At 34.3% G+C, this 24,156-nt stretch overlaps 1 protein-coding gene across 2 annotated transcripts in view; it reads left to right on the top strand.

Moving 5' to 3' along the window:
* The window catches only part of LOC128987398 (AF4/FMR2 family member lilli-like), a 221,841-nt gene that overhangs the window by 77,994 nt on the left and 119,691 nt on the right, over positions 1 to 24,156 (top strand). The window contains exon 1 of one of the 2 annotated variants that reach the window (XM_054408228.1): positions 12,037 to 12,776. The exons of the other annotated variant lie outside the window; for it this stretch is intronic. Within the exon in view, the coding sequence (XP_054264203.1) occupies positions 12,754 to 12,776 (23 nt within the window). The 5' untranslated portion in view covers positions 12,037 to 12,753. Of the gene's footprint in view, positions 1 to 12,036; positions 12,777 to 24,156 lie in introns of those variants that run through there. 2 annotated transcript variants of the gene reach the window in all.

Raw genomic sequence — 24,156 nt, 5'->3', positions numbered from 1 at the left:
TTTTAGTTTTCAAGATGCTGTTTGTTCAATGTTTACACTCGAGCCATTTACGTCATTGTTATGTTTTGACCTCGGCATTTCCTGGTACGATGGAGACTACGCACTGATGGGTGAATGAATACAGTATCCTACGTAGGTTTACATCCCACGTATGTCTGTTGAAATCGATCATTCAGTGGCATTTTTATATTTCAAAACAATGTTTAGATAAAACATGTTGCAACTACAACCTTAGTCAATGCTACAACGTAAACATTGGGACATGACAGAGGATATCGCCATCATACCATAATTTATGGCATTTTTTGGCATTTATGGTATACAGTCAATGACATAACTTGGAATATTATCAATTATCAATTATTTAAGATGGGGACCTCACTATGTGCGTATTTTAACCCAAATATGAGTGAAGGATGAGCGTGGGATGAGTGATCCTGTTCACAGAAAATAAAAATTTCAATTTGAGTTGATGGCCTAAATTCGAGGGTTTCAAATACGTTTTGTACAGTTTTTTCTTTTACTCCATTAACGTCTAATTCCGTTGCTCTACCACGACGTCCTTTCCAAATATGTATTGTCCGATCATGAATAGCGTACGATTACCACAAAAGTTAGGTAAACGATTGAAGTAGGGTCTACAGAGTATTGACATTGGAACAAACATAATACAGCAATTAGGCTAAAGACTGGCCAAACTACCAACATGTTTCTAGTCCTAACTAATCTTTTCCCCCAAACAAACGCCTCCGTTCGTGAAAGTTTCTGTCCGTGGTCCACCGATCCTGGTCCAAGCGGCGAAACAGAGGAACCGTGACAGCCGCCATCTTGTCACCGGAAGTTGTAATTGAACTCCGTCAATCCTCTATGTTCATGCGGGAAACTCCATGCCACTGCCACTTTGCCACAGCCTCATAGATCTCGTCACTGCTGATCTATTGCAACTTGGCGATGTTGATTGGCATGTATAATTAACCACAAAAATATAATACAGTGATTCATTGAAAATGTTGTGTTTATCAACCATAAACATTTAATTGCTATTATTGATAACTGATAGCTCTACTATGCAAAAAATGTGCTATAAAACTAAATTTATGGAAACATATTTTTTATCCTCAATATCACAGAAAACGTACTACTATACCTACCCAACATTTATCGTAGTTTGCTTTGCTAGCCGTTGGCAATGGCGTGTGAGACGGTAGAAATGTTGGCCAACTTTTGTAGTAGCCTCATAAAACTCATTTTTATGGGCGGAAAAGTTGATATATATTCATGTTTTACACAGTATAGGCCTACATTTTTTGAAACAGATCAAAAGAGGAAAATAATATTACTGAGGCTATGGTTTACACAACATAACTACACGTTAAACCTGTTACATTTGTCTTAGTTATAACGTAAACGTAAAATTGTCCTTTATGAAATTAAAATTGTAACTTTCATCTCAACTAGTTTAATTGCTGATCTTGTTTATTTGACACATAACATTTCCCGCAGATTTGCTCTTAATTTATGATACAGTTTGTTTAATAGTATTATTGGAATCATGTGTTAACACGTTGGGTGCTGATGACGGGAATTCCCGCAATTGCTTAACATTGAAATAAATGCAATTTTTATGTTCAAACATGTCGACAGCACGAATAGTGTTAAGGTAAAAATTGCATACTATCAATAATTAATTATGTGTATTGTTTCAGGTAAAACGATTTGAATGGACCTAGCTGCTGAGAGAGTAAGAATAGCAGAATAGCATTGATTTTTAATATAACTCATTCGTCATATAAACATCATTAATTTATATGTACAGTAGAGGGTGTTCATGTATGTAAATAGCTAAATTATAGTCATAAGCTTCAAATGAAAACTATATCGATGTGATATGGTGATAAAAATTATATTAACGAAACGACAATACTTTTATTACGCGGGACTATTTCCTTTGGCAAAATTCTCGTCAAATTTTGAAGTCAGAAAAATTGTACAGTTGATGTCTTAAAGTAGCCCTGGTACAGCCGGTTTAAATTGAAATAGCTGTTTTGCTTCAGTATAGTTAAACAGTTGTGTTTAATAAAAAACATATTACAAAAAGTAGTTGTCCTGTAAGGACTGTTGCATTTGCAGCATTGTTTAGACTACGAATTTTACAAAATGGCGGTGCTGTGCATTCTACCGGAGATAACGGTGACCTTTAGTGAGTCCAAGGCAATATTCTTCACGGCGAGTCCACTCCACAGCCTGTTAGATCGTGACAACGAACACAGTTGTGAAACGTTTGTGCAATCCAGCAGGCGCTGTCAGCCACTGCCACCGCCATCAACTGGTAGTGTCCACTCACTGCCTTCTTGATTTCACCGCTGTTTAGCAACCCGATCACGGCCTAACCTCTTCAACTGTGGCTTAATTAAATTTATGTCCTATTCTTCGCACTCTTTGCTCTTTTGCTGCCATTTTGCTTTGAGCACGGATACGTACAATGTGTATTATATTATATGATACTCAGCGGGGCCCTAGAGATTGCGGGCCCCAAGGGGAAGTTCAGTAGCGGGCCTCTCTCCCTGAAATACGGCTGTGCCCCTGAAAAGCGTGGCCCCACTGGCCCCAGGCACCGCCTTGTTCACCTATAATAGTAGGGCCACCTCTAGTACTACAAATCTAAGTGATTTAGATAACTGTAGTACCATATGCCTTATGGTGTTAGGTAGCTTCGTCATGATTCTCTCCTGAATTTGTTCGGTTGAAACTTACCCAATATATCGATGAACTTGTCCGATAACGTTTCGTTATGTGTTAGTGTCTCCCCACCCCCCAATGTATTTTATTGTATAAATATAAAATGTAACTGATCTTTCCCACTTGGACGAATAAATGTATCTTTGTATAACTGTAGATTTCTCCATACAGTTATGCAAACTGAATACAAGTCCCTCAATATTGTCGAGGAAGACAGTCCTTGAACTATTATCGGTAGAGTGAAAGTTGACCATTTGGTGATAAGATAACACAACTCGTCTAAACACAGAACTGGATGTTTGTTAGAGAAGTTTTACCTTGGATTTTGTTGAGAGGAAGCCATTTTGGAATTCAGTCTAGGATTATAGTTGAAATCGGCAGTAGTTTGGGATTATCATTTGTTTACACATGTCTTTTTCACTTGTAACTACGAAGTTTTCCTTTTAACATTATGCAGATTATGATGTCATAATTGCGTTTTCAAGGATGACACAATCATGTTAAATTTTGATGAAAACAGTCTGTAAGACTAAATTACTTACGTAATTCCCGTCACAGCTCAATAAAAAAAAAAATAAATAAATAAAAAATAAAATTTTATTGAGCTGTGACGGGAATTACGTAAGTAATTTAGTCTTACATTATGTCCAACAGCTCAGGGGCTACACACATGGATTTAAATTGAAAACAGTCTCCCGAGAACTAGCCCAAAACATTACCTAGTTAAATAATTGACTTGTATTTAACAGAATATACTGCTTTAAATATACCGAGGAAAAGTTATTCTGTCAATCTTTTAAATAATGAACGTATATAAGAAAATAAAAAAACTGCAAATTATGTGCCATACTTATTTGTATTGAGGAAAAAAAACATTTGATAAATAGGTACATGTCATCAAGTAACACTGTCAGGGAAGCCATATTAGGTTATGTAATCTTGTTTTACATAGAGTAATAAGAAGTTTAGTTGTCAAACTTAGAGTGTTTGATTTTTGTTATTAAATTTGTTAAATATAGTTTTGTAATTATCAAATAGCATCGTAGGAAATTAAATTTATCTAATTTGTGTTCAGTTTATTTTTAAATAAGTCATTTTAAAGATTCCATAAAAAAATACAGTAACGATACATTGAACTAGGTATGTTATTAAAAAAATGTATGTTTTGTCTAACATTAGTTATTTACGTACAACGATAGGACGTATGCCTACTTTTCGTAGCACTAATTGTGTTTTATTTGTTTTTCTGTCAATTTGGCGTAGAAATTTTGTATTTATATTTGTTTTCTTGGTGAGAGGGTTGATTAATAAATAAATAATGAAAACAATTTACAATTGAGCTGAATCGATTAAAAACGTTCTCTTGTGAAAAGATACAAAAAAACTTGCTGTTCTAGCAGCCGGACTGACATGATCAGAAAACAAATTAAGACTATAACAAAGTTATATTAAATACATTTATATTAAATTATTTTAACTATTTTCAATGCACGTTTTCGGAAATACAACAAACGAAACCAAAATAAACTCAATGCAAATTCTGATACTTATAAAAATCTTTACTCTGTGCCCACTGTCCAAATAATTTTCAATGGTTATAACAACTTCCCATACAAAAAGCCACTAATTAACACTTTACAAACGATTAAATAAGTTAATCACAAACTGATTTGTTTACTCGATTCGCAAAACAAAATATCGAATGGAAACAGTAAATAAACAGTGATAAAACGATGGCAGTTTTCGTTGATGAAGTTGACAATTGCATTAAGAATATTGTAACAATATTGATATAAGCCCCGGCAGTTGAATTGGGAGTCAATTAGGTAAATTGGTAAACAATATTCTTTGGTTGATGAAATGCCCGATGAATGTATTGAAACATATTGATCTTGTTCATGGTGTAATATTGAAGGAGTTCGTTGGTGTAATATTCGGTGCTGTGGGATTTTTGTTTTTGGAGCTGTAGTAATTTCAATTAATTCGGTTCTATAAAACACTTGTTTTAGAACAGGACGTATTTAGTAAAGCAACACAAAAACATCACTCATATCTGTATGATTTAAAAATCATATAACCGAGAAAGATTTTCTATTAAATAATTAGATTCTGTAATATGGTACATTCTAATTTAAACTACTTTTCATTTTTAAAATAATTAACCATGAATTGGATTTTTTTATATAATATGATTTTATAAAACTTTTATATACATTTTATATATATTTTATGTACACTCTTGTACTTGTAGTCACATAACCTCCTTTCCAAATGTCTATAAAAATCGCAATTAATTTAATAAAAGGTTACATTTTGAAATCATGTTATTGGTAAATTACTAGATATTTTATTTTATAAGTTTGATAAGTAGTTTTTTTATAAAGTTACAAAATGTTTTTATCTTTTAGTCGTTGTTTCATTATTTCAGTTTTAAGTAAAAATATTTTAACTCAAGTTTGTATAGTTTATAGGGTATGTAAACGTCTTTTAGTACTATTAATAGTTAAATTGTGTTAATAGATACAGGAAATAAAAATAATATGCAAAACAATCTATACAAAACCGGAATTAGACCAGACAATGTTTTTAAAACACCAATGACATATCATATCTTTGCGATATTTTTTGTTTCGGCGTAAAAAACTGCAAGATATTTCAATAACCAAGGTCAGTGTTATCAACACAACGTGGCAAAGGGCAAAGTGACTTTCAGAACAACTTTCAAGTATAAAACAATCACTCTTTGTAGAATTAACTTACAAAAAATGTAATATCTAATATCAAAACTCGTTCTGATAGTCTACACTTTTTCACATTATGCTTAAAAGAGCACGTCCATTGATTATATAGCCTACTCGTAATTTAATTTATGTATACGAATAAAATAACTTTTTATCGTTCATTATACATCCTCAATATAAATTTTATTATTAGTGTTTATGTAAAGTATATTGTGTAGAAAATTATACAGTTATTTATAATAAATCTCAATTGTGTCCTATTTTAAAATTAAATCTAAAGCCACATTATTTTTATCTTGTTAAATTATTAAATCAAGTGCCTAGAGTATAATTAATTCACAATTGAGTTTTTTTCTAATACGAGATCAAACAGTAGTCCACATTGGTAAGCCACGAACAAAAAATATAAGTCGAGCAAACAAGTTTCAGCCCACGCAGCATCCAGTTTTTATGGCTACATGCTAAAGTAAATGCACGGCATTAACAGAAGACTCGTGTGACGTCACAGTGACGCAGGCAACAGCTGGCCGTGACGTCACAGCCAATGAGAACTCGTCGCGTCAGGCCTTGAACAATGAACATAACCTCGAAATCACTCGCTGCTGCACTCGCACTGTATTCGGTTTTTTATATTACAATTGTTCAAAACGCAAAAGATATCTCTTAAGCTACTGCAAATATTGAAGACTTTCCAAATTGGGTTTAAACATTAAATTAAAGATAATTAATTGCTTGGCTTGGTTATATAAAATTACATGCAAGCCCAAGCTTGTTTATTTTGGGTAACGTCCCCATCTCAATTAGACTATCTTATCAATATCATTCGTCATTTTTAATTTTCACATTAAAATATATTTAAAAATTGTAATTGAATTCAATAGTGAAATAGTTAACGAATAGAGGGATAGAATAACTGAAAACTAATTCAATTTTGAACATTATTTGACAAAACATACCCTTTGTATAGGGTTGGATTAAAACAAGAACAAAATGAATCTGAGAATCAGGGCGAAGTCGTTTCAGACGTTTTATTGCTAGGTCGTCAAAATTTAGTAATTTGATCTGTTCATGACGTTTGTAATTTATTTTACTATTATAATCATTTCGATCGTGTTGTCTTAAAAAAGCTCTTTTAACTATCATTTTATTATAGTTGTCAATCAAAATTACAGTTGTCAATTTGAAAATGAAGGAAGATAATGGATTATTAACATGGTATTAATATTAAAGAGGTTTTTAACCATACCATTGACTTTGATTACTGAAGTTGACATCCTTCTATATATTTTTCTTGTCTGTGATCAACATGCGTATTTCTTTCGGTTATGAATCCGTTCGGACAAAAACAATCGATTAACCAATATGGAATCTACTTTGGATGTGAGTTCGCTGCAACGGGGGTCTTAAAATTTTGGGATTCCTCAAAAAGATGCAATATAATCAGTTACGATATTTATTATAGTTTAGAATAATAGTCCTGCAAGAAATAAAGAATCTTTATTGCCGTTGTGATCCATGTATTATACATTGGCATAGTCTGCTTTACAAGTACTGCAGAACCTTATTAACACAGCATATATTGTAGACCTACCTTATTGACATTTAAACAGTGTAAAGTCGATAAGATAAAGCACTTATTTTAAGCTCACTGTCGCCAGAATACCCACGTCAACTACCGTATTGTTGAAGTGTTAGTTTAAAGATAATTTTGATCATCAATATTACCACAATATGGAAAATTGTTGTGAAATAAAAAACTCTTTATTCTATTGGAGAGGTGAGAACTAGAATATTGACATCATCTTTGTAAATCAGTTATGTTCTTAAACATGCAAGGCATTTTAATGGCACCAGAAATTCTTATTTCTACATGTTTAAAGTATTCAAACAAATATGTGTGACGATAAATTAAAATTTTTTTCACGGAAAACATTAATAATCATGCAAAATACGAAACGAACACACCCCCTACACATCTGTTTGTATGGTCTGTAAAAAAAATAAAAAAAAAATAGTAAAATGATCACACATATGTAACTTTGTACTGACAACAAATACATAACTGAAATTAAAATTACCACAATGTATATTATTGCAGGAAAGAACAATTACAATTAAGAAGAAGAAATTCCTTGTAAGAAGGCCTAGTAACATTTAAATTTGTTTTGCGTACTAGAGTGGAAATTCCATCAATAGAGACAAGCTGAAGCAAGTTTTCCTCTTCAAAATGTTACATATAGTTAAAGAGCCGTTCGTTCACTTCTATAGAAATTATGGGTTCGCTTTGATTTGATGACTAGTTCTATTACCATAAAAGATCCTATAGTTCATCCTTTAAAAATTAATTTTGGCGTGGTTAAACCGTTGGGTTATACAACAGAAATTAGTAATCGAGTCAGTACACTCTTTTGGAGGCTCAGTAATTCAACAACGTTAATTTTAATTCTAAAATTAACTACAGCTTTGCAAAACGGAGAGTCTAGCTATTTAAACAGTTAAAGGCATAACTTAATATTGTTGCTGTTACACGTGAAAAAATAAACAAAATAAATAAATAAGCTTTGCAGTAATACAATGTTCAAAAACATTTTTAAAGGCCGAACAATTTCTCATATCAAAATATCAACCCTACCAAGACACCCACGCTAAAACACCCACTTTGGGTTAGGTGACGATTTATTGGCAGCTATTTTCACTATTGTTTGAATGTAGTTGGTATACGATATGCATAACCAACGGTTTGATTTTTAACTACTTAAAAACCCTAAATCTATTAGATTTTTTATGCAATTATTAATTTATTTTAATCTGTAGGTAGGCATAAAACCATAAACTGAAAAATGTTTACGAAAAGTTTGTATTCAGCATGAACTAGTTTTTACATAAAGAGTTTATACTTAAATAAAAATATATATTATTTTGTGTAATTAATTATACTGGATGTCATCAAATTCTGTGCGAAGAATAATTTAAAGTTATGTATTTTTATTAGTTAGTCTATACCTTAGACTAGGATCACGTCTCATATATAATTATTGATATTCATTTAAGACAAATAAGTAAACTATGAAATATATATTCTGGTACTGTACTTGCATTCTGGTATTAAACTGTTTGTACTGTATTTTGAAAATTCTTTTATAGCATCTAACCTCAAAAGAATTTCATTTGCTTTGACCCAATAATTTTCAACTAATTAGTTAAAAATATCGAAGTTCAAAGCAAGAAAGGTAGCATATCTAAGGAATTCTTCACACAATTGCTCTTCCGTTAGTAACAAGTCGCCGGAAATGTAAACGGAACGGAGGAAATGCGGGAGTTCACATCTCGACAGCTGATCTTGAACATGCACTGCCAACCTATGTTTCGTCTTCGTAAGTGCATTACTGTACTATATTTGATAACTAATTGGATTTGATACTGATACTTTCTATTTTATTTTACTTCTGGGACGGCTTAAGATTTAATTCTGAAGCTTCGTTAGTTGTTACCATCGTTGTTACTGTAATATTTTATAAACACATTTAAAATTCGCCGTAAATATAAAAAAATGGGTACAATCAAGGCCGCACTAGATATACAATTCTTTTCATATACTTATGATTTAGGTTACTACATTTTTCGCAAGAGTAACTTTAAGTTGTTTTTACCCACCCAATTGTTAAATTGATGCTTAAATAAAAGTCTATTCTCCCACTGATTTGGTCGAAATGACGTTTTTTCAGAACTATGAGAATCCGTTAGCGGTTCTCAAACCCTTCAATCAAATCAAATAAAACATAACTTTATTCCTCGAAGAAAATGTACAGGGGCAAAGGAGTAAAACATTATAGGTACTCACACTCCAAAAGCATAGAATTATTCTCATAACAAGTTGATATATCGATATATCTGTGCACAAAAGAATAGTTGAAAGTACAAAAATTATGTCTAATAACACTTGTAATAATATATTTACACATATACTTACAAGTCGGTGAATACATGGATTGTAAGTGATGATAATTTTTGATTGGAACAATTATCATCAGACCCAACAGGTGAATGACTATTAAACTATCAAAAGAATAGTTAATTCGGCACACAACTCCATTAAATAAATAAAAAACTAGACAATTGGTAATCAACATTTTTTATTTATTTATTTATTTACATTCCAACGGGCAAAGATCATTACGAAAATGATTAGTACGATAGTTATAATCTTGAATAAATAAATAAATATGCAGTTATACAATTCAATAAATAAATAATACATAAATAAATAAATAAAAAGGTCTTTATTAGCAAGCGTTTTTCAGAAGAATACATTCTGTTTTTCAAAACAACTCTTTACCTTAATCCTAATAAACTATACATATAAAACAATCTATATAATATCTATATAATAAGATAATTAACAGGAAAAATGTATGATGAATAACAGATAAATATATAAATAAACATTTTAAGAGTTCAACAAGACAAGAGAACAAGAAACACAACTCAGTTTACATGCACATTGATTAATAAATATTCTAATAAATTAATTATTAATAATTAAAATTAAAGTTGAGCTAGTGCTACTACACAATGCTAATTAAGTTGCGATCGTAATTTAGATTTTTTAGCGAATTTCCCTATAGGGAAGTAGCTATTACCGTAGGTCTCATGGTAAGACTTAGGCCCGGGACCGATTTACTTTTTCATTTTAATGTCCCCAGAGGCGAAAAACACCATTCGTTCAAATTTTTATATATGTATATATATATATATATATAGATTTATATATATATATATATGTGTCCGTGAACACGATAACTTGAGTAATTTGTATCCGATTTTGATGAAATTTGGTTTGAAGGTGTAAGGCGGGATAAACTTGAATGAGTTCGCGATCCAGCATGATCGGACCATGGGAACAGGGTTTTATGGGGGGTTTTATGGGGTAAAAATTGGTTTTTCTCACTTCTTACCCTCAAAACACAAAATTTCCCAATTTTTCTCTAAACCTTCTTAAAGAGCTTAAAAAACAAACAATTCAGTATATAAAAGTGTTTTTGTACGGTTATTGGTTACGGAGAAAACTAAAAAAATGGTAAATTTAAAATTCCCATGTTATTCTTATGGAGAATATTGTAAAATGTTGTAGTTTGCTTGTTTATGGATAAATTTTGATCAAACTTGGCAAATTTATTTATTTTATAGTAAGCTATCAATATTTTACTAAACACACACTACTTTATTAGTTTCCTTGTAGCAGCAAACCTAGGTACTCGTTAAACCTAATAATGTTATTTAAATAGATCAATTGAAAATCAATTCGGCCCAATGGAAATTCGCTTAGACGGCAGGTTTGCTGCGGCGGGGGTATTTACATAATCAATTGCTATTCTGCGGCATAAAAGGAAGCACTATTTCAACCAGACAAAACATATCACCTTATTTAAAGAAATTGGGGGCAGACAACGGATTTCATGTATTCGGAATTTTGCATTTAGCCTTGATCTATTTATTCTGGACCATAGTATGCCGCTCTTGCGGTCGGGTTTTACCGTAGCTCTCGAAGCTGCAAGACGTCCAAATTTAATGACATAACTTCCTTCCTTGCCGGAATAGTCCATTGTACAGGTCCAGTGGACACACTAACATCTTTGTGTTTCCTTCCTGATGAAATTCGTCGCAAACTGGTATAAAATCATCTGCGATACCGTAACCTACCTATCGGAATTAAAAAACCATGTAATTGATTTTCTTATAGATTTGCAGACAAAACTCATTAAGCTGCAAACCTGCAGACTAAGCGAATTTAAATTGACCTTAATCGGATTTCCACTCAAATATTTCCTCAGTTGTCAGATTTGTTCCCTATATAAATAACATAGTGTTTTTTAAAGCTCATATAAAACAATTACCGGGGTAGGTTTAACAAATGAGTACTTTGGTTTGTTGCGACAGAAAGGGTAAAAATGTTTTTTTTTATAAAATATTAATATCTTAGTATACAATTTATAAATTTTGCGAGTTTAGTCAAAATGTATCCATGACAATCAAACTACAATTCAGTGTTTTAATATTTTTCATAAGAATAGCATGAGAATTTTTAATTTACAATTTATTGCATTTTCTCCATAGCCAATAACCGAAGAAACACATTTTTTTTCAAGATAGCCCTGCTAAGATATCAGATGATGTTTGCTCGAATTATCGTGCTAACGAACATATTTTTAACTGTATATACAATTTTTAGTGTGTGGCACCATGTTGGCACTTATTAAACGTAACATTTTATTCAGAATTATTACATTATCAGTTACCCAACTGAATTGAAAATATGCGTTTCGTATTCTCCATACAAAACCACACAGTAGCAACCAGCAACACAATAACAGACACATTATTATACTTTATGGAAACATTTAATTACCATAATTATTTAGTTTTCATTACATTGGCTAACCTGATAGAAATGTCTGCTCCCAGAGATACCGAGCAGCAGTGTTGTTCCCCTTCCATGTCTCCTTATCCCCTCTCTTGCTGCTTCTTCATGACAGCACTCAATATGGCTTCCGTTAACTGGAAGGTTTAACTAAATAGTCTCTTTTAATATCTTTTAATGGCAAATAAGTGTATAAAAATCCTTAAAACTTGTGCGGGTTAGTATCAGTATCGTTCTTCGAGTGTTATTTAAGTGTTGGTACTGTCTTAAGTGACTATTGTGAGCAATTACAACGTTTCATGAAGTGATTTAGTTGATGTGATCAGTGAGCTGTAATGTTTTTTTGTGTCTTCTTTCAAAAGTGACAAATATGGCCTTTCCTGTGAATGGTTGTAACGTAATATGCACTTGAAATCAATTATACGGATAACTATATGGTAAATAATAGGTATAGTGAATATCAATATAACTTTATTAGTGAAATACGGAATATTGTCGTTGTTGTGAGTTTCTTGCTTATTGAAATTTGCCTTGAAATCGTTTAATCATCATTGTTTTCGAATAGGCCTATTTATCATATCGTATTATATCAAACAACTAGGACTATACATAATATCTATTAATTTTTATATCATTCAAGTGCTTTAATATGTGAACAGATCAACAAAAGGTGTTTTTATCGGTTTAGGTTAATTTGGAACACTTATAATGGTGGACTTTAAGATTTACAACAACTGGCCTAACCACTGTCGGGATAATGACCTGATGTGGTAAGTGTTTGCCAGTTTTTATATTTCGTGAAATCTGTGCGATACATTTTCGGATTACTCTCACAAGTCAAGTCCCGCACTTCAGATGTTCAGACCTCACAGATACGGGTAAGAAATATTTAGTTTATTATGGAAGAGCACATAAGTTATTTGGCATGAATGTATAGGCCTAAGCGTTAAGTTATTTAGGTAATTTTGAACGATGATTTCTCTAATCATAGGCCTACCGTAGCCTGGTTTTACGGGCTAGCCCAGATTTGCCACCCGTTTCTTTTCCGTCATGTCAATCTCGACTTAGTAACTTACCTACCTGTTTACTGCGCCCTGTGCTCATGTCTTTGGGGAGGGGGGCCTGTTCTGATTGTCTTTAAGTAACTAAAGTCGGCATCCCTGGGCTAGCCAGCAAAACTTTGATATCCGAATCAATGGGATTATCAACTACGTTACCTACAGTTCCCCACTAAACAAAAATATTGGTTCGATTGATAGCCACTCTAGGCCTAATTGTTTATTGTAACAATTGATAGGTCCTACTTACCTTATAAAGGAGACGGTTATCAAAGCTACACACTAAACTTACACCAGCCCAAGCTTCAAACTTCAAAGGCTATGAAGAAAATCAATGGACTCCGCTTAAACAAATACCTCGCTAAATGTGAAACAGTTTGAACTCTTTGCTCCGGCAAAGATTAATGGGACGTATTGGTACTCTTGAGTTCTTTTTGCCACGATTCCATCCTTCACGAAGCGGGCCACATCCTCACTATGCAGATGAAGGCCGTTGTGCATAGCCGGTCGGCAATGCCGATTGGCATAGTTTTCAAAGTTGTGCAAACGGCATCGTGCCTATGCGACTCAACAAAAATTAATGACGAGGAAACAAACTAATGAAGGCTGTGTCACTCTGTCCAGAGATGTTGTCTGATGATGAGTTGTTGTTAGCAGCTAAGTTCGCTGTTGCTGGTGTAGTAGAACGGTAAAAGTTACCCTGGAGGTTTTGTATTGGCCCCAGCTTGAAAAGTCGCAATTAGGTATAGTCCTAGTCCCCTTGGCCTACGGTACGGTACTTAATGATTTTATAATGATTCTGACATTTTTAACTTTAGAATATTTACCAAGTTGGTGCTGGTTTTAGAAATTGTTTTCGTAATGACATCGATAGATTTTGAAACTTTGCTTGGGAGGGAATTGGACCAAAAACGGCATGGGACGTGGTCGGTGTTGGTGTAGCAGGCCACTTGGCTTCTTTTGGTCCGAACCGACAACCCGTCGGTTAGAAATTGGCGTGCGGCTTTGCCAAACGGCACGCGTACACACTTGGCGTGCGGCTTTGCCAAACGGCACGCGTACACACTTGCCGCTTGGCAATGCCGATCTGTGCCATTCGGAATGTGGGGATGCAGCTTTAGTCCTATCTGCTACTTGTACAGGATCCCAATTTTCCTAAAATAGGCCAGCCTAAAAATTCTGCACTAACTTTTAATTTAGGATAAGCCTATATTTTGTAAAATAGGCCTAGCTTTGTTCAAGATTCTCTAACTCAAAATATTTTTTCAAACACCAGATTGATTTTAATAAATATCGAGTAAAGCTGTGGGATTAATAAATTCCTTAATTGTTTTTTAATTGTTTTACGAGAGGCTAAGAATTAGGCTGCAACATAAGTTGTGCATTCTCTTCACCATAGGCTTAATCAAAAGTTTACTTTGGTTAGGCTTAATGAATTGGTATGTAGGTCATGTTATTTTTGTCTATGTAGCCTGCTTTTATAATGCACGTTTGAAAAACTATAATAAGCCAAGCTGTTCTTTTGCTCATCCTGTGTTGTGACTTTAGTCTTTATGACTAGGTTTTATTGGCTAGACATTAATCCAGCTTTAATATTACCTTGGATATTTGATCAAAAATGCTTTGATTAGGCCTACTGGTATGAGGTTCTCAATTAGGCCTACTTTAACCTATAATTGAAAAGAGAAAAAAATAATTAGGTCTTAGTTATATTTATTTTTATACTAGGCTAAATGTAGACTAACCATTTATGGTAGATTCTGGTTGATATATGGTTGATTCTGCCTAATCAAAGCATTTTTGATCAAATATCCAAGGCATATTTAATTTGGAAAATATTGTTTGTTTTAGGCATCATTTAAATAGGGAAACCTGGACTGGCATGCTAGATCAACAAAGTACAGATAAAAAATTCAGTGATTTTCTTCAAACCATAAAATACTGTTTCGATATATCCTTTCCTATAACGAAAACAAAAGTCCATCGTCATAAGTCTTCAAATAAACCAGTCATCACACCAGAGATATTGAACCTTAAAAAGCAACTGCAGTTTCTTTACTCATTGTCAAAGGATCTTGATTCGTCACACCCTATCCGCTTGAAGTACAGAGATATGAAAAGAAACTTCAAAATGGCTGTATCCGTAAAGCAAAATCAGACAAAATCCTTAGTAAGATATCTGAGTCATCGAACAAATCAAAGACAATATGGGGAATCATAAATGACACCAAAGGTCCTAAATTAAAGGACAACTTCGACATTTCATTGGTTGACAAAGATGGCGGTACAGTAGGAGATCCAGGGACAGTCGCTGGAATCTTTAATAAATTCTTCTCTGATATTGGGACTGAATTTCACACTGAAAGTGACTGTATAGATAGGGTGAACTCGCTGTCAGAGTCTCTCAACTTTGTAAGCAATTCTCTATTTTTGTCCCCTGTCACCAAACCCGAGGTAGAAGAAGTCATACTTTCACTCAAACCAAAACCATCGAGTGGGTCAGATGAAATTTCTTCTCGACTTCTTAGAGAAACATATGATCTAGTTTCTGCTCCATTGGTCCATCTGATAAATTGTTCTTTTGAAGAGGGATGCTTTCCATCTTCCCTAAAACATGCCATTGTTAGGCCTATTCATAAGAATGGAAGCAAATTTGATTGTAGCAACTATCGGCCAATTTCCTTAATTTCAACTTTCTCCAAGGTTTTGTCATTTTTGGAGGAAAATAATATCTTGTCTTCCCACCAGTTTGGGTTTATAAAGGGAAAATCGACCCTCGACGCAGTCAATCATGTTGTATCATTCTTGTCAAGAGCCCTAGATTCTGGAGACGCTGCACTGGGAATAAATTTTGACCTGTCTAAAGCATTTGATATGGTTGATCACCCTACTCTTCTGGAAAAGCTTTACCGTCTTGGAGTACGGGGCTTAGCTCACGAATGGGTGTCATCCTTTCTTCAAGGAAGAACTCAATCAGTCCGGATACCCTTTGTTGACTCCCAAGGAATTCGTAATCATGCTACCTCTGCTTCGTCTGTTGTTACTCGGGGTGTTCCCCAGGGTTCTATCATCGGCCCAATCCTGTTTTTGCTCTTTATTAATGACCTGCCTTCTTTTGTATCAAATAATCCAAGTTCAAATGTAGATGTTTGTTTATATGCCGACGACACCTCACTTTGTGTCTCAGCTAAAGACGTGGCTCATCTAGAGACAACAGCATTTGAGAGTTCCAATAGAGCTTTGCAATGGTTCCAAAACAACAAACTTCTTCTAAACTGCAAGAAAACAAAAATGCTCCAATACCATATTAACAGCTCAAAAAAGCAAGTCCCACTGACTGTTTTGATAGGTGACGAAGAGATCTCTTCTTGCAGCAATGCTAAGTTTCTTGGTTTGGTTTTAGACAGACAGCTCAACTTTCATGACCATATAGAGCTCATATCCAGGAGAATTAGCACAGGAATTTTTGTGATCAGAGGTCTTTCGAGGTTTACCGATTCTCGTGTAACCTTGAGTGCCTATTATGGACTGATTTACCCATTATTGTCGTATTTGGTGGCGGTTTGGGGCTGTGAGAGCGTACAATTAAAGTTTGTCTTCCGTCTTCAGAAAAAAGCCCTAAGAGCAGCCTTCAGAATATCCCGTCGTACTTCTTGCAAGCCTCTCTTCAAGGAATACAATATCCTCACATTTCCATCCATATACATACTCAGTTGTCTATCGTTTTTAAAAATAAATTATCATCTGTATCAACCGCAGTACACTCTCAGACAAAAAAACAATATTAAGCTACCTAAGCACAGGACAAGTTTCTTTGAGAGACACCTATTTTATAATAGCATCAGGTTTTTCAATGTGTTGCCTGAACCCCTGAAAGTGGAGCAAGACAAAAACAAATTTGGGAGAGCGGTCAAACGCATACTCTTGGAACAAGCTCCCTACACTGTGAAAGATTTTTTAAGTTGCCGATCGAATTAAGATACTGTTTAGTTGCGTTTTAGTTCTAACAGCATTTATAATTTAGTTTTATTATATATTCTTGTGACGCTATTATACAGTTTTTTCTGTGCAAAAATAAAGATGATTTGATTTGATTTGATTTGATTTGGTAACTTAAGTAGGCTACCGTACCGTAAGTTAATTAAACGTGAAATCTGTAGAGGGTAATCAACTTCTGTAAAGTCCACTTACATTGACGAGAAGGTAAAAATTCTTTCCGTAACATGAAGGCTAAAACTACATATCGTACAGGTAATGCTTTTTATGTAGGCTTCATATAGCTTAATTCATACCACTTTAAAATATTTCTGTAGACTTATCTTTATTTGTGAAGGCAAGTTAGTAGGTAGGCTACTTGATCAGTATTCAATTCCCACTTTATGAAATTTTATACGACATGGGAAAAGTTTACCTTAGCCTAATCATTGTCATTAGAAAGTAGGTCTAACTTAACTTAAGGGTGCGCTCTACCTCAGCTCGAAAATCTCAGCTCGGGCTTCAGCAGCTATGTTGCGCCATTGAACAGTGCCGAGAAAAGCGCTTGCAGACATTCCTTTGCTGCCTTTATAAACTATCCATACATGCTAGTAAAAAACTACGAGTGGGTTTTCACAGAACAAAGAATAATCTATGCGACGCTAGCTTTGGATTTATAAAGTAACAATTCAATTAGGTATAAGTTAAATCAATTTAAAATTGCCGTTTTTCATCATTCAAAGAATATTTTCAGGCTTTATGGTACGGTAGTAAACATACTGCAACCACCATACGACTTAAGATAATTTAATCCTCTTTAAAATGACACCTAACTTTGATTCTACGTGAAATGTAGCCTTCAGAAACACTGTTGCTCCAGACCCTTGCGTTTACACAAAGCGACAGGGGTAGAACGCAACCTTAAGAGGCGCTACAAGTAAAAAATTGAAATGCGAACCCAGTCTTTCAAAAAATGTTTTCTCTATGTAGTGTACACAATGTATACTGATTACGGTACGGTACTTGAAGTGACGGTTTAAACAACTTTTGCATCAACGGCTTGACACGTCCCAACTCAGCATTTTCTTAACAATCATATATATGAACCCACTGTTTTGACTTTAAACAGCTTCTAAACACGACGCATTGGACCAGTTTAACTGTTGACATTAAGGTCATAATGGCCAGTCAGGGAGTAAGATTTATCACCATACGGCACTTAGAGGGTTCATGTGGTTATAAAAACCGAGTGACGATGTATGACTTATTTCAACGCCCACTCGGCATAAGTCTGGGCAGTGAAAAATTTACCTACCTATAGGTAGTTTTAGACGTTCATTCGGAAGGCTACCTATTGTGTCTTTGCCTAATGAGTGAGGGAGTCGAAGCCATTCCATTTCCATTTATTTGTAGACAGTCTTAGAGTGAACATTAACGTGGAATTGAGCCTACAGCAGAGAGCTGCGTAGGGTATAAAACAACTTAGACAGTGGAAATATAAATTTGACCATAACTCACTCTGTGTGTCCCATAGTTTTTATAATAAAAAATACATTTTTAAATCAAAAATATTTTATAGGCGTTCTTACGTAAAAAAAATCTAAAACACAGTTTGGTGACACTGCCCAGACCTAGATGACAGCAAACTTTTACATCAGCATCATATATCTTATAAGGGTGTATGTTTAATCATAGACTTTTGTATTCCGGAGTAGACATACTTATGGACCACCTGTCGCTACCTAATATATTTTTACAAATTGAACGAGCTAAGCTTTACACTGTTTTTTAAATGAACGAGTCACTCAAACAGAATGCGCTTCATTGTTAAATTCCACTCTCTCCTTTAGTTTTAGCTTTGACAATTATTGATGGAGCTGGTAATTCCATCTCCATGTTAAAGCTACCTATCCAGTTTTTAAGCCAAAATGGACATAGGCCTAGTTGAAGTGAGTCATCGACAGTCTGCAGCCTAGACACTGATGTAATTCACTGATTTATAGAATATTAAGACTTTTTAACCAAGTGACAAGACTGGGACGGTGGCGTTGTCCTGTAATCCAGGTACTAGGAGGTAATAAAGTGTGGATATTTATAGGCATGCACTGTGGATGGGATGCTCCCTGGTGTGGATTAATGTCCGCACTAGTGAGTACTACGACTATCCGCAGTACCTACTATCTTGATAAATAGACCAATTCCAATTTTACAAGGAAAAAATGTGGTTAGGATTCCACAAACTGTAGGTCCCTTAGTTGCCATTGCCTGTAGGCAAAATGTCTGCCTTAGTCACTAACAAGACAACAAGATTGCGCCACTCATCCTTCACTCAAATTTGGGTTAAATTCGTATATAGTGGCGTCCCCATCTTAAATGATTGATTGATATAATTGATTTTGATAAGACGACTAATTGCAAGCTATAGCATATTTATGCCACATCAACAATTTAGACAATAGCACAATCTGTGACCGACTCACAACTAAGTTTTGAAAAATTAAAAATTTAGCAACAGCTAGTCCTGAGGGGATGTCTATTAATAAAATTCCATGAAAGATACTCACAACTAGCTTACAATTTATGTTGCCCTATTAGTTTGACTTGGATGTCAATTTGGCGCCTTCTATAAAAGTTCGCCTTCAGTAGTTTAATTGCATGCACACCGTCCGCGGCTTTAAATTCGACTACAGTACCGTATATCCTTTTTTTTATTCAAAAGCTGGTTACAAACTTGGGAATGGTGTGTATAGTTCTATTAGTTAAAGGTTTAATCTAGGCTATTTGTGTATTAAAAAACCACCAAAAGAAAAATAATAGGGAACAAAACATAATTAATTTCATATGAAATGGTTTGTATAGGCTACCGTACTTAAATACTTAAAGTATACTTAAATCATTTTAAGCTCCAGCATGAATCCAAAACTTAAACAAGGTTAGGAGAAACGAAATTGCCTAGCCTAAGAAATCCTGAATATTAATCGAACATTTTAAAATACAATCCAGGAATACCAATCAAACAACATTCACACAGTTTTGGCCGAAGTCAACCTATGTAGTTACAAGATGTTGGATATTGCATGAGCTGTCGTCCCTATAGACCAATTGATTGGCCGGCAGAGCTATGCAAATGCACTAATTGCTTTGAATAGAATATGTCTTCCCCCCCCTCTACCCTTACTTGACCTAACCTGGGCTGATTGCGTCTTGTGTAGGTCCAGTAGCGACTGTGTAGGATTTTGAGGAAATGTTTCAATTTTGTGGTAGTCTACTAGAATCTTTGTGGTAGGCTACATCCATCTATCTACACCTCCACTATAATTGAGTCGGTTTCCGGGTTCGATTAGGGAAAAAAAATTTGAAGTCAACGGTTTGAAACTGGACCCTGCTTTCCTTGACTAAAAATATTTTGCTTACTAAAACTTAGTACCACCATTGACTTTTGGATTCTGAAGTAGACTTCCCATTAATGTCCTCTCACAGAATGTTCTACAGTTTTTCTTAAATCTTATAAATTTTCCTCCCGAGTTTTTGTTATATACTGAGATAGATGATGTGGCATAGAATAAGCTATAGTTAACACTAATTACTTCTTCTTAAAAATAAAAGCAAAAAAAATGCCTTGATTGAAATACATTTGACTAAAGTAAATAATATTAAGCGTTATTCTTCTTCTACATCACTTGATTGACATATTTAAAAATTGTTATATGATTAGACTGATATTTGCTAGGATCTTAGCTATAGAGGGAACAGTCCAAACTCACGGTCCACGACTATTGCGTGGTCAACAGCGACTCGTGGCATCCTAGTTTATTGTTAGCCCAAAACTGTGTCATCGTCGTGAGAGCTCACCTACATTTATTTGTTTTTAGCGAATTTCCCATATAGGGAATAAGCTATTACCGTAGTACTCATGGTAAGACCTGGACCCGGGACCGATTTTTTTTTTCGTTTTGAGGTCCCTAGAGGCCAAAAACACCATCCGTTCAAATTCATATATATATATATATATATTTATATATATATATATATATATATTTATATATGTGTCCGTTAGCGCGATAACTCGAGCAAAAATGATCCAATTTTGATGAAATTTGGTACAAACGTGTAAACCTACGTTTATTCGAACGAGTTCGCGAACCAGCATGATCGGACCATGGGAACGGGGGTTTATGGGGGCTTTTATGGGGTAAAAATGTGTTTTTCCCATTTTTGACCCAAAAAACATAAAATTTTGCAATTTCTTATTAGACTATTTTGTAGAGCTTAAAAAAACAAATAATTTAGTATATTGAAACGTTATAATGCGCCTAATGGTTACGGAGAAAATTCCAAAAAATTGTAAATTTAAAATTCCTATGTTATTCTTATGGAGAATAAGTAAACTGTTGTAGTTTGCTTGTTTATTAACATTTTTTGCCCAAATTTGGAAAATGTTTTTATTTCTTACTAACTATTACAATTTACATAAAAAAACACTTTTACCCTCCCTGTTGCAGCAAACCTAAGTATGTGTTAAACTGATTCTATTTAAATAAGGAATAAATGTGATATTTTTAAGGAGAAATTTTAGTGTAAATCCAATCAGGCAAATGGAAATTCGCTTAGTCTGCAGGTTTGCTGCGGCGGGGGTATTTCAACTTTATCGTCTGATTGATTCATGTGACCCAGTTCTCTATCGTTCAGCTTCTGGTTTTATTCAATAAATAATTACTATAGCAATCGAAAGACAGTTAGATATTCATGAGAATATTTGTTGTAAATGTTGTGTACAAAAATTTACAAGCATATAAATATTCCATTTAGGAATCAAATATCTATCCACTGGTGTGTGATCGGTTTATAACAATTTAATGAAAAGCTGCTAAGAATACTTTTTAATCGAACAAAATCATTTTGGTAATGCAAAAGATGGAATGAATAGTTTTCCTCTCCTCTCTTCATCTGTTGGTCTGTGTTGTTTTTTTGAAGAGGGGATGATTAAAGAACTGAGGGTCTCATGGTTCAATCCCCACCGATCTTATTAATAATGGGCACAGAAATTTATATACTGTTGGTATCAAACATTTTTAAAATAGGCCTATCTTACATTATTAAGGAGGTTTTATTTTAGAATCTGTTTAAGAAACAATGTTTCAACTAGTGTTAGAATATTTCAATATACAGTAGTAGAATCGAAAGTGGAAATTTCTGTATTGCGCGTAAGGTTCACAGTCAATTTTTTTAGTATGAGGGCTGAGAAAATTAAAGTGTTGAAAATGAATTTCATAAACAATCTAAACGCTAATTAGATCTAATGTCTTTTTATGTTCGCCTGTACAAATTGTTATCAGAATTATGAATTAAAAATTCCTTGAAATGAAACACTAAGCGCGCTTAGTGGGAGAATGGTTAAAAAATTTGGTGCTAGGAAAAAATAAAAGTAAGGGGAAATCAACTGTTTGGTTTCCCTTGCTCCTAATTAGGTTTTGGGACGTTGTAAATGTGTTTGACAAATTGCTAGTCTACTACAATGACAAATTGTCATAAAAAATAGAATGACAAATATTTTTTACTTATTTGATTATCTTAGAAGGCCCAGGTAGACTTATTATGTGCGAGATTTTTGCCCCCATAAGCCTGTCAACTATTTAATATTGCTTTCACTTTCATGGCATTGCCATGGACCCGGGGGTTCGGAGCCCACGTTACGCTCACATGCATCTCAGAGCGTATTGTGATCACAAGTAACCTACTAATACCCTTGCGTCACGCTCGTCAAAACGAAAGCAGTCGGTAAACAATTCGCACGTAGGATTAGACCGTGTATTGAAGATGAGCCAACGCCACAGAGCCAGTCTATAGTTAGCTTTGGTTGATCACTGCGCCGTGGGCTGCTCATAGCGCTGTCTCCTTGCTCTTCCTCATTCTTGTCCCCTCATCGCTGCTACGGTCACTGCGAGACACAAAAATCAACAAGTCAGAGGACAGAATGATCTGCATAGTGGAGTGGGTTGAGACAACCTCGATAACAAGAGCTTTGTGAGAGTCGTTTGAGAGTTAAACACCTTGTCAAGAAGAAATTTTACGTATAGTGTAAAGATAGATTAATAGAACTTAAATACTTGAAAATACAAGTTTTCAGTCAATGTTGGCATGTTTTTTCTGTGGGGGGGGGGAGGGGGGCTTGATAATAAACACTTTATGACAATACAGAGTTGTTTGATACTACCGGGACACACTTAAATAGGGAGAACATAAAGTGAGTGTTTAAAAGTACAAAGAAACGTGATGAGAGCGTGTAAACAACATAGAGGTTTGATACTAGGGAAACCTTGATAAAAAGAGGTTTTTTTAAATTATCTATATAGACGTTTGGTAGTTGAAGACCGCTTAATAAGAGGACTAAACAACTGCAGAGAGAACTTTATGAGTATCCTACATCGTATTTTTTTTGTGTTCGGGAGAACCTTAACTTAGCACCTTACTTTTTGGGAACAGTCAACTTCTTTGTGTTGTGTATCTCACGTGTCACCTGCATACAAATCTCTTATACAATAATTGGAAATTCTTTTGGTACACAGGTTTGCTTCTTCGAGAATATTTCGGTATTTACGAACGTACGTGTAAGTTAATATTCTAAATGAGCTTACCAAATTACATGCCCGGTAATATGTATGCGTGTGTATTATCATACGTTGATGAAACCCAAACATTGTTGTGTACTAAGAGAGGTTGTACTACTTTGGAGGGGGGGGGGGGGGCGGAGAAAGTAAGAGGGGGATTATGAATAAATAAACACTTGCGGGGAAAGGTAAATGAAAATTGTGTTACACATAGTAATTGTGGAAGAAAAGATAGGTCTAAAATGCTGATGGTTTAGGATGAAATAATAAACCTTTTAGAAACGAAAGGTTCACATTTTGAATAATTATTGTATGGATTTTAGTGTAGGGAGTTCTCCTATGTGAAAAAAGTTCTCTTCGGATGATATTTCTATCCAGTTTTGTTTCAATGAAGGGATTACATACCTATAAGTAAAGGGAGGAACAGTAACTGAATTGGCAGAGCCACTACTTTATCACTTGATTTAAATGTCTTTGGTCGTCGGGATTTTGAAACTAGAGTCTCCAGGTCAGAAACGTTTGCGATCTACTGCTAGAACAATTTCGCACGCTTAACATGTTTTTGGTGTTAACTATCGAGTTATTGTTTGACATTTTATGTAATTGAAAAATATCAA

Source organism: Macrosteles quadrilineatus, unplaced genomic scaffold, assembly GCF_028750875.1.
Source record: "Macrosteles quadrilineatus isolate MER2022 unplaced genomic scaffold, UCM_ALF_1.0 Scaffold_2__2_contigs__length_208266976, whole genome shotgun sequence".
Taxonomy (NCBI): domain Eukaryota; kingdom Metazoa; phylum Arthropoda; class Insecta; order Hemiptera; family Cicadellidae; genus Macrosteles; species Macrosteles quadrilineatus.
Note: the sequence above shows the minus strand (reverse complement) of the source record. Positions and strands in the feature narration are given on the sequence as shown.